The sequence below is a fragment of the Bombina bombina genome, chromosome 4, assembly GCF_027579735.1.
Source record: "Bombina bombina isolate aBomBom1 chromosome 4, aBomBom1.pri, whole genome shotgun sequence".
NCBI lineage: Eukaryota > Metazoa > Chordata > Amphibia > Anura > Bombinatoridae > Bombina > Bombina bombina.
Genome location: NC_069502.1, coordinates 469,432,807 through 469,446,785, shown reverse-complemented (window position 1 = coordinate 469,446,785; position 13,979 = coordinate 469,432,807). Strand labels below are relative to the sequence as shown.

Genomic DNA, 13,979 nt, shown 5'->3' with positions numbered 1-13,979 from the left:
ATTATATAAATACACTTTTTACCTCTGTGGTTACCTTGTATCTAATGCTCTGCAAACTGCCCCGTTATTTCAGTTCTTTTGACAGACATCCATGTTAGCCAATTAGAGCTGGCTCGCCTGAACTCCACGTGCATGAGCACAGTGTTATCTATATGACACACATGAACTAACACCTTCTAGTGATGAAAAACTGTCAAAATGCCCTGAGAGAAGAGGTGGCCTTCAAGGGCTTAGAAATTTGCATATGAACCTCCTAGGTTTAACTTTCATCTAAGAATACCAAGAGAACAAAGCAAAATTGGTGATAAAAGTAAATTTAAAAATAGTTTAAAATTACATTCTCTATCTTAATCATGAAAGTGTATTTTGGACTAGACTGTCCCTTTAAGATCCTCTTCGTGCGATTGTCTACCGCACACTGAGGATTCAATGCAAGGTACCCCTTTTATATTGGGGTACTGTTGCATTCCTATTGGCTGAAAATTTGAAATCAGCCAATAGGAATGAGAGCTGCTTAAATCCTAGTGACTGATTAAACAGCCAATAGGATTTAAGCAGCTCTCATTCCCATTTGCCGATTTGGACCGCCGCCTCCGCGCATCAGGGAGGAAGAAGATGAACATGGATGCCGCGTGGATGAAGATACTTTGCTGCTGAGATGGAGATCATTCGCCGGACTTCAGCAACTGTGAGTACCGATTTTGGGGCTAGTATTCGGGGGGTTTTGTTTGTTTTTTGGGGTGTTTTTTTTTAGATTAGGACTTCTTTATTTTAAAGAGCTGAATGCCCTTTTATGGGCAGTAAAAGAGCTGAATACCCTTTTAAGGGCAATGTCCATACAAATGCCCTTTTCAGGGCAATGGGTAGATTAGTTTTTTTTTAGTTAGTTTTTTTTATTTTGTGGGTTGGGGTGAGGGTTTGTAATGTTAGGGGGTGTTTGTTTTATTTTTTTGCAAAAGAGCTGTTAACTTTAGGGTAATACCCTACAAAAGGCCCTTTTAAGGGCCATTGGTAGTTTATTATAATTAGTTTTTTTTATTTTGGGGTGTTTTTTTTTTTTTTTTTTTTTTAAACGGGGTATTAGAATAGGAATATTTTTTATTTTTTTTATAATTTCGTTTGATATTTTTTGATATGGGATTTTTTTTTTGGGGGGGGGGTTTAGATTAGGCATTTTTTATTTTTAATGGGCCAAAAAAGATCTGAATGCCCTCTTAAGAGCAATGCCCATACAAATGCCCTTTTCGGGGCAATTTGTAGATTAGGTTTATTTTTATATTGTGGGTGTGGTGGGTGGGGGTTTGTAATGTCAGGGGGTATACGTTTTATTTATGCTTTATGCAAAAAAATCTTATCAGACTGCAGAATTTATATACAAAATATATCATTAATACATGATTATTATTGACAGTTAGCATTTGTTAAATAGGTATATTTTGTAGTTTTTCTGGACAAAAAATTTATTTCAGTGAAAAAAAAATGCTAATTTGACAGAATTACTGTTATACTCTACTAGCTTACTAAAGTTGTGTAACTATTACATTTAAAGTATTTTATAAATCTGTTATAACTTAATACGTGGTTTGTTATTGGTATTATGAACATCAGCATTACCTCATACTGGAACATCCATTTAAAAATAGTTGATATTTAATTGTACCGTTAAGTAATCTGAAAGATATTAATTTATTCTTTAAATACTGTGGAAGGAAAACAATATAAAATATTTCTCAATTATTGATAAAAAATGATATTTATGATATCATTGTTAATTAATAATAACCTCCCAAGCAGAGGTTAATTATATACCTTAATCATTTGCAGTGCTTACAAGTGTCACAAAACTTAATATGAAGCTATTAGTAAGGTCATCATTTTGAGTTGGACACAGGGCAGGTAAAAATTGACTTTCATGTAAATGTATTGCTTTTTACACCTTGAGGTTTGACAATAATGATGGAATGTGGCTTAGAACTCCCAAGAACAAATGCTACTCTCAAGGGTTGGCAGGGTTTAAATTCATATTTCCTGTCTTTTGAAGACTTAAATAAAAAGTCTGGCATTAATTAAAGGTTTTGTGAAAATAATATTTATATTCAAATAATAATTATTGTAAATGACACATTCTAAATAAACAAATACAAATCTAAACAGTACTTTATTTGCTTCAAATGGATTCATAAAAACTAAAGTTGTGCCTATTTTTTCTTAAAGGCACACTGCAATGCAAAATCTTCTCCTCTGTGTTCCCAAAAATCCATGTTACCTTGTTGAGTGCATTAAATTGTTAACAAATAGCTCATTTACCTTTATTTTGTCATTTGAATTAGCTGCTATTGGCTTACAAACTACCACCTGTAATGAAAATTATAATACTGGAGTACTGGCTATAAAATCAAAAACAAAATCTAGAGTCAGCAGCTGAAATCAACCTCCCAGTGGGGGGAGAGAGCCCAGCCCATTTCAAAGAGTGTTCATGCAGCTACTTGGAATACAATAAACTCAGGTGCTCGCCTGAGTACATTGTCCCTTTAAGTATGTTCTATGTTACTATCAATGACATGAAGAAAATATAAAAGATATAGTAAATGGTTAAACTGATGGTTAAATGTGACTTTGCTAAGTTAGTCTGATTTATTTGGGTAAAAATCTCACCATGTCACCTGCTGCTCCCGGAATAAACTTACAGCACACAGTTAACTGGCTGTGGAAATGGCACAGCACGCAAATAGTTATCCTTAGGTTAAACACACTGCAACTTAATGGTGCTTATAAAATGGTTGAGAATCTTCCTTGAGAAACAACACTCTGAATAAGTCTTCAGTATGTGATGGGAATGATGCAACACAAAAACTAAATTCTCGGGGGAAATATGTGCTTGTGCTTTCTGTTTGACATTTATTAAAAAAACAGAGAGAAGGAATGTGTGTATGTTAAAGAACACATTCCAAAATCCACCAAGTAAAATAAATTAAATTAAATAAATTGCAATAACATTTTTTTGCATCAAATACAACTTCAACAATATTAAACCGGACCTGAATAAAAAAGGGAGAATATGAAGATTTCATGCAAGTACAAAAACGTGTTCCATATATATTATTGTAACAAATCTTTGTATGCACATTTGTATGTACTGTGCTGCAACTTTGTTCATAGGATTATGATAAACCCTTTATTGTTGCAAGAAGGATTTGTTTACATGTAAGCAACATTTATTAATGGAAAATATATTTTTGTGATTAATATAGTCAAGTTAAAAGGACTTTAAACACTGTGAGATAGTTGAACACTTTACTGAATCTTTTATATCATTTATATAACATAGAGGCACCCATTACTTTATAGAGACTAAAACTATTTAAACAACTAATATACTTTAAAAAAAAAACATCTACACATTATCAGGCTAACCTTGACTTTGGATACATTATAATATCTAACATTTGTTCAGTGTTCAATGTCCCTTAAATACTGTTACCTGTATTATCTAGGTATTAGTGATTTAAAAAGTAGAGGAATACTCTGACTCATTGTACCCCAACTGCACCAAGCACCCACTATAGAACACACCCTAACCACACACCATAATCTACCCCTTACCTCTTACCACCTGAATTCTCTTCCGCACTTAATCTTAATTGTAACCTCCCCCCCCCACAACAGTAAACACTAACTTTATCAGACCCCACTATGTGAATCCCTGATACCACCAGCCTTGGAAACTGCTGTTTAAGGAAGCAGTGACTGGAGCATTAGTAGACATCTATATTACTTTATTGTCTGTTTATTACAATTCATAGTTGGTCTGTGCATTCTGCAGCTTCGTTAGCTGCTGAATGCGGAAGAAGTCGGCTCTTTTTTGAGCCAGATTTATTCTTGTGACAGTTCAAGACACAAAGATCTGTACACATCCATATCTTAGTATGTTGCACTTTCATAAGAATAAATCCGGCTCTGAAAAGAGCCAAAGGCCGATATCGGCTGCCTTCTTCCACATTCAGAAGTTAATGATGCACAGGCCTAATTCATAGTTCAGCCATCTTGTCTATGCTTCTGCTTCCTTCTCTAATTATCTTTGAAGTATAGTTCCCAGTTATATTATATACTCCTTAGCTTTCTGGCTTAATTTGTTTTTTCTATTTTCTTTTTTTTATTCTCCTAAACACATCTTATCTAGCTTGTGCAAACAAGAACATTTAATATTATTATCACTTCAAGTTGATTAATTTTTAAGTATTATAACTGCATGTCATGTACTCATCACAGTAATAATTTCAATGTGAATATAGTATTGTATATAAAAAATAAAAAACACTGATAGAAGAATCTTTATAAGTATGTAGATCAAATAAGAAAAGTAAAAATGTTTTGTAAACACAATTAACACTGTACTCAAGCAGTTACAATCGTGGTTCATAATGCAACAAGTATCAATTCCAGTTTCAGTTTGTTTTCTTTGTGCAGTTTTAAAGGGACACTGAACCCAAATTCTTTCTTTCATGATTCAGATAGAGCTTTAGGCAACTTTCTAATTTACTACTATTATCAATTTTTCTTCTTCTTCTTCTTTGCTATCTTTATTTTAAAAGCAGGCACGTAAATCTTAGCAGCCAGCGCATTTTAGGTTCAGCACCACTGATAGCGCTTGCTTATTGGAGGCTTACATTTACCCACCAATAAGTGAGCATAACCTGGGTTCTCAACTAAAAATGGTCCGGCTCCTATGCATCACATTCCTGCTTTTTAAATAAAGATAGCAAGAGAACAAAGAAAAATTGATAATAGGAGTAAATTAGAAAGTTGATTAAAATTGTATGCTCTATCTGAATCATGAAATAAAAAAAATTGGGTTCAGTGTCCCTTTAATGTTAAAATGCTCTAATGCTTTCGAATATTTTCTTATTGCACTATTGCTTGGCTAACCTATGTGTTAGTACAACTAAAGGTGTTAAACACAAGTTAAAGGGACAGTCTACACTAAAATTGTGATTGTTTAAAAAGAGAGATAATGGGGTCTATTTATCAAAGCGTCAATCTCAGTGCATCGCTGATGCAGATCTGTATATGATACCCTTATTTATAAAAACATCTGTGAAAAACACGCATCAAGTACGGTGCGAAGAGCATCGGACTGTTGTTAATTAACAGTCATCGATGTTGAGGTTATTCGGGTTTTTCCCAACTTTATTTTTACCATTTCATTACTGTCCATAAACAAGCACATTTCTCTAAAGCTAATGTTTTAGTTTTCAACTGTTAATGTTGAAGAAATAGATACATTTATACCTCAACAAACAATATCTCATAGAAATTTATTTTTATATTTATTTGTTATACAAGAAAATCTGTTATATGATACTTTCACATAAATTAATATGTATTTGTATTTCTAGAAGTCATGATATGCTTTTATCTATTTTTTTTTATAAATGATTATTAATGCTAGCATTTGTACATATATCTTTGCACATACTTGTGTGTATATATATATATATATATATATATATATATCTAAACAAGGTTGTCTTTTATATCTCTGTGTTTATTTATACCACTATATGTATATAGTGTAAATGTATGTAATCAGAGTATCATATGTATTTATTTGCAATCAATGGATATTTTAAGAGCTGGGACAGTTTTCTCTCTGTACCTGTGTAACCCCTCCTGATTGCAATCTAGTTTTAAAAAACACCCCTTCACAGGTGTTATAAAATGGGCTGGCATATAAAATTACATTTCGTACTGAAAAAGAAATTCAGAAGAAGGAAGAAATACACTGAAAATAGCATGACAGTAAAGAGGTGATTTTAATTTCTGCTGTATCTGAATCATGACAGTTTAATGTTAGGTGGGCTATCCCTTTGAGTTATCATTTCAGATTATATTGAATCAAACATCAATTCGAATTTTAAAATCCTTGTCTAAAATATTACACTGTGTGTCCTGATAGCAGCATTAATGTTTATCTTTAATTCTAATTTCACATGTACATACTTTCAAAGTATAATACACAATGTAACAAATGGCACTTACAAGTTCTGATGAGTGACTGATCAATGACACAAGTATCGAGCAATTTGATTCGTTGGTGATACATAAAATGTATATTGTAATCAGATTTGCTGATGTCATAAATCATGTGATTATGTGATGGTTTTGAAAAACTGGGGAATGCGTAATAAAGGGATTATCTATCTTTTAAAACAATACAAATTCTAGACTGTATCTTTATGGTCAGCTGCGGATTGGCATGATCACAAGCAGTGAACTATTCAGGGACAGAATATGTCCATACCTGTCAGTCACCTGTTCCACTAAGAACCTCAGTGCCATGATTCTCTGGAGGTGACTTTAACTATGCGTTTAACATATTTACATATATAGTTATTGGCAAATTAAATAGTGCAACACGAAAATGCTCTAACAGATTAGAGCAAATTTGAATTGCAGATTTATGGCTATAATAAAGTAGTAACATTTTCTCACGCAAAAACAAAACAACCTGACTTGAGCATAATTTCCTAAGCCATTCCATTTCATAAGTAGAGCAGACATATGGAATGAAAAATGCTTGCATGAGTTAAAAAAAGCAAAGGAATAGCCTTTGTAAGGGGCTTTCCCAATGGATTTTCACAGACCTTCAAAAAAGCAATAGTTATTAAGTTAGATTAAAAATAAAACATGACATTTCAGTCATTGTTGATGATTAGTGCCTAATTAACTTGAATACCATTTTTTTAATTACCAAATAATATCAACTTTTGATATGTGTAATTAAAGTGACATAATTATATGATAAATCACTTGAAAGTGAAGCAGCATAACTGTAAAAAGCTGACATGAAAATATCACCTGAATATATTTATGTAAACGGGAAGATATTTTACCTCACAATTTCTTCTGCTCACCAGAGTATGTGCTCTGTGAACAGTTATACTTCAGCTGCTGTCCAGCTGCAACTAATCAGCATCAGCAGTGCTTGTGTCATGCTTTGCTGTGATCTCCTGAGATTTCACTGAAATCACATGAGATTTCATAGTAAACTCCCTTAAACTGAATAGAAAAATAACATGACTATGCCTGCACATCCCAGATGCACACTCCATTGCAAGGCCTGGGACTAGCATCCTGATTGGCTGCTTTAAGTATCTTTACAGTGGGGTGTGAGATGTTCAGGTGATATTTTCTAGTTAGCTTTTTATATATATGCTGCACCACTTCAACATTTGAGTGTAATGTCCCTTTAATTATTTCATGTAACATTTAAGTAATTTGACAATTACTGTATTTTACCATCCAAACACTATTGGAATAATTAATTCAGATTTAAATGATCTTATTTCATTTGTGTTCAAATTTCATAAGTTTAAAGTATGACCTAATGTTTTTACTAAACAAAGAATAATGGGGTTTAACGTGTCAAATGAATAAGCACAAGAACAACCGAGAAATGTCACTTAAAATAGGTAAAATTGTCATTCAATAGATCCAAGGCACCGTCCCAAAAAAATGGCTTTCATTGTTTATTTTAAAACCATATAATAAATGGTTGTTGTGGGATTTTTTAATGCATTGTATTTACAATGCAGTCTTTGTTAAACAGTTTAAAGGGACACTGAAAGAAAAAATAAACTTTCAGGATACAGATAGATCATGCCTCTAATACACGTTTCCTTTCATGTCTCTTTAAGCACATATAGTTGCATTAAAGAACAGTTTACTTCAATGAATATTATAAACTGGTGAAAAGTTGTAGAACATCTCCATTTTTTATTAAAATTTACACAGTTTAAAGTCTCAATATACTCTGACATTAAAGCATACAGCAAATAAGCAATTGAAGATAAAAGAGAAATCATGGAATTGTTGTTTAACACAATTTAATATAAATGTTTGACTTATCAAAGGAACCTCTTTTGGCTACTTTGACACTAGTGGATAGGGATATGAGAATGTTTTGCAACATTCAAAAAATGAAACCAATATTAACACATTCATTGAAATGATATATTTGTATCTGTTATGTATCAATTTACTAAATTCTCTACCATATGAACTATTGAACTTCTGAATAGTCTACGTTAAATCAAATGTTGCATTCAAAATTTTGAATGTGGATATATTCGATCTAATAATTAACAATCGAAAACTAGAAATAACAATTGATTACTGAATTTTAATGGCTTTTCATTCTTATCAACCTTCAAATGTCCAAAACAAATGTCCACCGGTCTATTCGTTCTACCAAATGAATTACACTTTCCCCACATTCGCTCATCCATACAAGTGGCATTCTTTTTAGAATACAAATCAAACAATGTTTGCAAAGTTCCTCAGGTTATAAAAATACTAAAGGTATGTGCAAAATTTGTTATTTGGATATACTTTTGTCAAATTAATTCCAAGAATACCCAGTGGTAGTAGCATTTGGCAGTTTTTTGGTGCTGTATAAATTAGTGTTAAAATGCAACACACAAAAATCTGTGAAAATCCACAGATTTGGGAGAATTTCAATATCCTATACTACATTTTAAAGGCATGCCCAGTATAATAAGTGTAAGTAGATAATAAAAAAATAACTTTGAAAATAATTAGTGTTATAGTACAACTTCTTAAGTTATTGAAATCTGATTTTAAACAAATGAACAAATTTAGCATCTTTAAATTCTGAATTATGCACACAATTATTTTTGCAATTTTATGCTATTGTGGATAGTCAGTATGTTTTGCTATGAAAGGTACAACCCTATTAACTCTACATGACATATTTTGAAAATAGTCAACCGCCTTTTCAGCAGCTACTGATACGTCATCTTGCTATTTGCCCACTTTTAAAATATCAAGAAAAAGTAAAAGAAATAGTTAAAAGGACATAAACTCATAGCATATTTTAGCAATCAAGCACTGTGCTGCAAATATGTTTTGAAATATTTTAACATTGCAATTTTGTTAGCACAGTTTACAAGGTTTTATAAATCAAGATCACTTCAAATATACACCTCTTGAAAAGCGTAGTGCAATGTTCCTGGTCACTATTTCTCTGTCCAGTTAGGGACAAATGTAAATGATCTTGTAGACTGAAATAACCAATCACTGTGTAGAAATTGAAGGGTCAGATTTATTTTACTATATTTCAGTATGATAGAGGAACTTCAATCTTTTTTAAAGATATGGAACAAGAACTCTTAACAGAGGTATTTTAAAGCAAAAGTAGACACAATAAATAATATATATATATTGTAATACTATTTAATTTTCTTTACGTAAGCATTTTACAGAAAGTTTAAATGTTGAGTTTAATATGATTGGGCAAAAGTGAATTGTAAGGGAGAATAAAAAGGGATGAACTGGGTAAATTGAAAATGCAAAAAGCATGTCACACAACAGTGAGGGCTTTTAATTTAATGTTGGGCTACCTTATACTGCAGAACAAATACTATAGATACCATTAAATTGTGAAAACTTCAGACCCATAAAAATGTATTTACTTGTTTATGTGTTACAATACATTTTCCAGTAATTAGAGCAATAACATATAGAAAACAATAATATTGATCACATCAATTGATTTTCAAAGGCAACCGAAAATAAAAAGTGCTCAATCTCAAAGACAGGCTCTGATTAAAAGCAATTAATCTGTAGATAGATACTCAGAACATTAAAATAAATTCTTTTTCTACAGAATGTCACACAAGTGCACACAAGAGATATAGAAGTTGTTTTTTGTACTAAAAACCACATTCATAGCTACTATCTATAATCATCTGTTTTATTCTTGAAAAGTTCACTAATTTTCCTTATTTTCATTAACAAACTGCAAACATTTTAAACTGGAAAATAAATGTAAATGTATACATGCATATACATTACATTATTATAGTTTAGCAAGAGAAACAGGAAATACATAGTGAAAGAAAAATGATCCAAAAAATAAATAAATACCACAAGCACTACACTAGATGTCAGAATCCTGTAGAAGTGAAACTAATATATATAATACAGTATTATTTCTGAAATTCCTGATAAAGCTAATACACGATCTTGGTACAAACTCAGTACATTTACAATTTTCTTAAGAAAAACACTTATGATGTGTGCGACCGGCGGTTACAATTTTAATACTGACCTTCCGATTTCTTCCGCCATGAAAGTTTTCTATCCATTTCAGTATATTTCTCTCTATGCCATATTTGTAAATATTCTTGTGTCAATTGCTTTTTGGAAGTCCCGATAAAGTCCACTGCCTCCCTCCCATCTGCTCTCTATGTTGCGCTGTCGAAGAATTAAATTATATTTGTTAAGTGATTTTTTTTTTTTTTTCTAAACCATTTGTTTCTATTTCCTGCTTAGGTTTTACTCAGTAATGCAATCTGATCCACAATAACACACAAATGATAAGCTCTTTGTAGAAGACATCTGAGATACAAGACAAATAAAAGACTTTTGAGAAGGGAAACTTTAAAGGGAGAAGGACATAAAGATGCACATTCTGAGGTTTTGCCAACCTCCAAATGTGGAAGAAGGGGGCCCGTCATGCAGTTGGCTATTTTTGTTGCCAAATTTATTCTTGTGCTATAGCACCACATGAAAATCTGGATTTGCTGGGATTTTAGCGTGTTGCTGTTGCACAAGAATTCATTTGGCAATGAAAATAGCTGAGCAGTGCAAGGGCCGCCTTCAGAGTTTCATGAGATCTGCACATCTCTAGATGGAAGTCAGAGTTATAGGAAACAGAAAATACTTTAATGTGTTAAAATATTTTATTATTGCCCAGTTGCATGCAGAGAATAATGCATTTAACCCTTAAAAAGGGTTAAACACAAAGTTAGTATCAGTTCCAAAGCAGAACTGAGCTGAACACATCTGTCTAGCCAATACATAGAGACAAATGTATGCAGTCACTAATCAGCAGCTAGTTCAAGTTAAAACACATTGTAACTGAAACATTTTCCCTGCATGTTTTCAATTGATTACTGGGAAATTAACCTGATGAGTACAACTACAGTACCATGTTACTACTCACCATACTATTGTTTTTCTCCTGTACCTGCAGCTCTCTTTAAAGGGATTTGAAACCCACACATTCTTTCATACAGGTGGTGAGAGTCCACAATCCATTACTCCTGGGAATTACTCTTCCCTACCACTAGGAGGAGGCAAAGATTCCCAAACACCAAGAACTTTATATAACCCCTCCCACCTCACAGGTACCTCAGTCTTGTCTTTGCCTCCACTGAGGAAGGTGAAGAACGAAGATGTGCATATGATTCTATGTTGAGACCCGCTTACCCCTCAGAGTACAGTGTTTGTCAGATGGATGTATATGGGGTATGGTTAAAGGTTCTATTTTCACCTCATGGTAAATTCTGTCACAAACCTTACATAGTGAACTTGTCTTTTGCCTTCTGTTATGGATCTATGATATACTACTTTTCCATAACTTCTGCTGATATGTTTCAGTACTGGTTTGGCTATCTACTTTACTAAGTAGTTGAGTGTCTAGAGGCTTCTTGGTTGAGACTTTTGATTCATCAGGCTTACTTGGAGGCCACATAAATAGATTACTGCTCATTCCATAATGCCTTGGGCTTTCAAGAATGAGGCTTTTGTTGACCAAATTTGCAAGGCAGCTACTTGGTCTTCTTTTCATACTTTTACTAATTCTACCATTTTATGTTTTTGCCTCAACTGAGGAAGCCTTTGTTAGGAAAATCCTTCAGGCAGTTGTCTCAGCTTCATTTATTATGCCTATTGTTTAATTTTAAAGCCATTAAAAAATAATTTTATTATGCCTTATTTGTGATCTTTTGGAGTTGTGAATTTTCAGTGAAAAAAATATGGTTTTTTTAATCCCACCTTTTATTTATCATTGCTCATGAACTCCACAGCTTGGGTATTAGTTCCCAGGAGCAAAGGATCATGGACTCTCACCAGCTCTTATTTATTTTTTCTACATCCTTTTGCATGGCTAAACGTTAGACTGAGGTAATTGGGAGGTGAGAGGGGTTATATAGAGCTCTTGGAGTTTGGGAATCTTTGCCTCCTTCTAGTAGTCGGCAAGAGTAATTCTCATAAATAATGGATCGAGGACTCTTACCATCATGAAATAAATAAATTAATTAAGTAAGCACAAATTATTTTTTTTCTTTAATTTTCAGATAGAACAATTTTTTTAACAACTTTCCAATTTACTTCTATTATCAATTTTGCTTCATTCTCTTGTTATCCTTTATTGAATGTGCAGCAATGCACATCTGAATCTTTATACTGGGTTCCGCCATCTTGATATGCAATGTATAGTTGCATTATTTGATAGCTGTACCTTGCACTTTGCATTAGTTCACAAAATAGAAAGCAGGAGAGTTACATATTTGCTTTTTTACAGTTTTAAAGTTACATAACAAATATAAAAAAGCCTTCAAGAATAATTTATAGAAATTCAGCCATTGCAAAAATGTACAGATCCCATTTAAAATTGTTCACAATTAAATGCATGATACGGCTTATCAAAAAGACAAACATATTGTTGATCTGTGAATGTGCAACACTTCTGTCACAGGGTACAAGAATACTTAAATTACAGATGCTGGTGCCCCAGTGTAAAGATGCAGAACTTCACTAACTAGCACTTTTGAAGGGTTAACATAAGAGATTGGGGTTGAAGAGAGCTGCAGACACAGTAAAAATAAGTATGATATGGTGATTAGTAACCATTACATAGTGGTTGTACCCAAGAGAGTCTAAACATTATTAAAACAGTTTAATACCTTGTCTGCTGCAAATGTTTTTCAGAGGACTTGTCTTTAGTCTGTAATTGTATACATATGGGGGCAGATTTATCAGTCTGTCCGACATGATACGCTGTAGCGTATCATGTCCGACAGACATCGCTGAATGCCGACAGCATATCCTGTCGGCATTTATCATTGCACAAACAGTTCTGGTGAACTACTTGTGCAATGCCACCCCCTGCAGATTTGCAGCCAATCGGCCGCTAGCAGTGGGTGTCAATCAACCCAATCGAATAGGATTGGGTGGATTGCAGACCGCAACCTCAGAGTCAGTGGACCAGTTAAGGAGCAGTGGTCTTAAGGCCGCTGCTTCTTATGAAGGCTCGCGCAGAAACAGGGGCATCAAGGGCCGTTGGCCCTTGGTAAATCAGCCCCTTAGTCTGGAGATAACAGGGATTGCCACTGTCATCTTGTTAACAATTCTCCATGTTTGGAATCAGCATAAAATATAACTGCAAATTAGGGGAGATATTAGGCATGGTTATTCTTGTGAAGCATGCCAAGTGCTCTTCTCAAAGTTGTTTTACTATGAACTTTAATACAAGACTAGAGATTTCAGTTTTTTCTTTACTTTCTTTTACTAATAATGTGCAGCAAAAAAAGTGTTTACTTTCCTTTTAATGACAACTCCAGAGCAGAAATGCACTACTGGAAGTTAGTTAAATACATCTGGTGAGCTAGTGACAAGAGACATAAGTTTGTAGCCACCAATCACCATCTAGATCCCAGTAGTGCACTGCTGAACCTGAGTCTACCTAGGTAAGGTTTTTTTAACAAAGGATACCATGAAAACAAAGTAAATTTGATAACAGAAGTAAACTGAAAAATATATGCTTTTTCTGAATCATGAAAGTTTAGTTTTGAATTTTAAGTCTCTTTAAAGTTCCATGGTTCAGATCGACCTTACAGCTTTAAACATAAAAAAATCCCATTTACTTCTATTATCAAATTTACTTGTTTTATATTGAAATCATTGGTATAGACCTTTATTAAAATGTTTAAAGCATTTTTTTTATTTTTAAATTGCACTCCTATGTTTTATCATGAAACTAAAATTTTGATTTCCATGACCTTTTCAATAAAAACCACTGAGCTACAGTATATATAATAATCTAGGTTAATCACATACTCTTATATGAAGAGTACATTATAAATATTTTGCTCTTACAACATAATGATGAA

General features: G+C 33.0%; 1 protein-coding gene across 1 annotated transcript in view; it reads right to left on the bottom strand.

Moving 5' to 3' along the window:
- Positions 1-10,239, bottom strand: part of DLGAP2 (DLG associated protein 2) — a 709,652-nt gene extending 699,413 nt beyond the window's left edge. Inside the window, exon 1 of the mRNA XM_053710360.1 lies at positions 10,133-10,239. Coding sequence (XP_053566335.1) covers positions 10,133-10,169 — 37 coding nt within the window. The 5' untranslated portion in view covers positions 10,170-10,239. The remainder of the gene's footprint in view (positions 1-10,132) is intronic.
- Between the last annotated feature and the right edge of the window lie 3,740 nt (positions 10,240-13,979).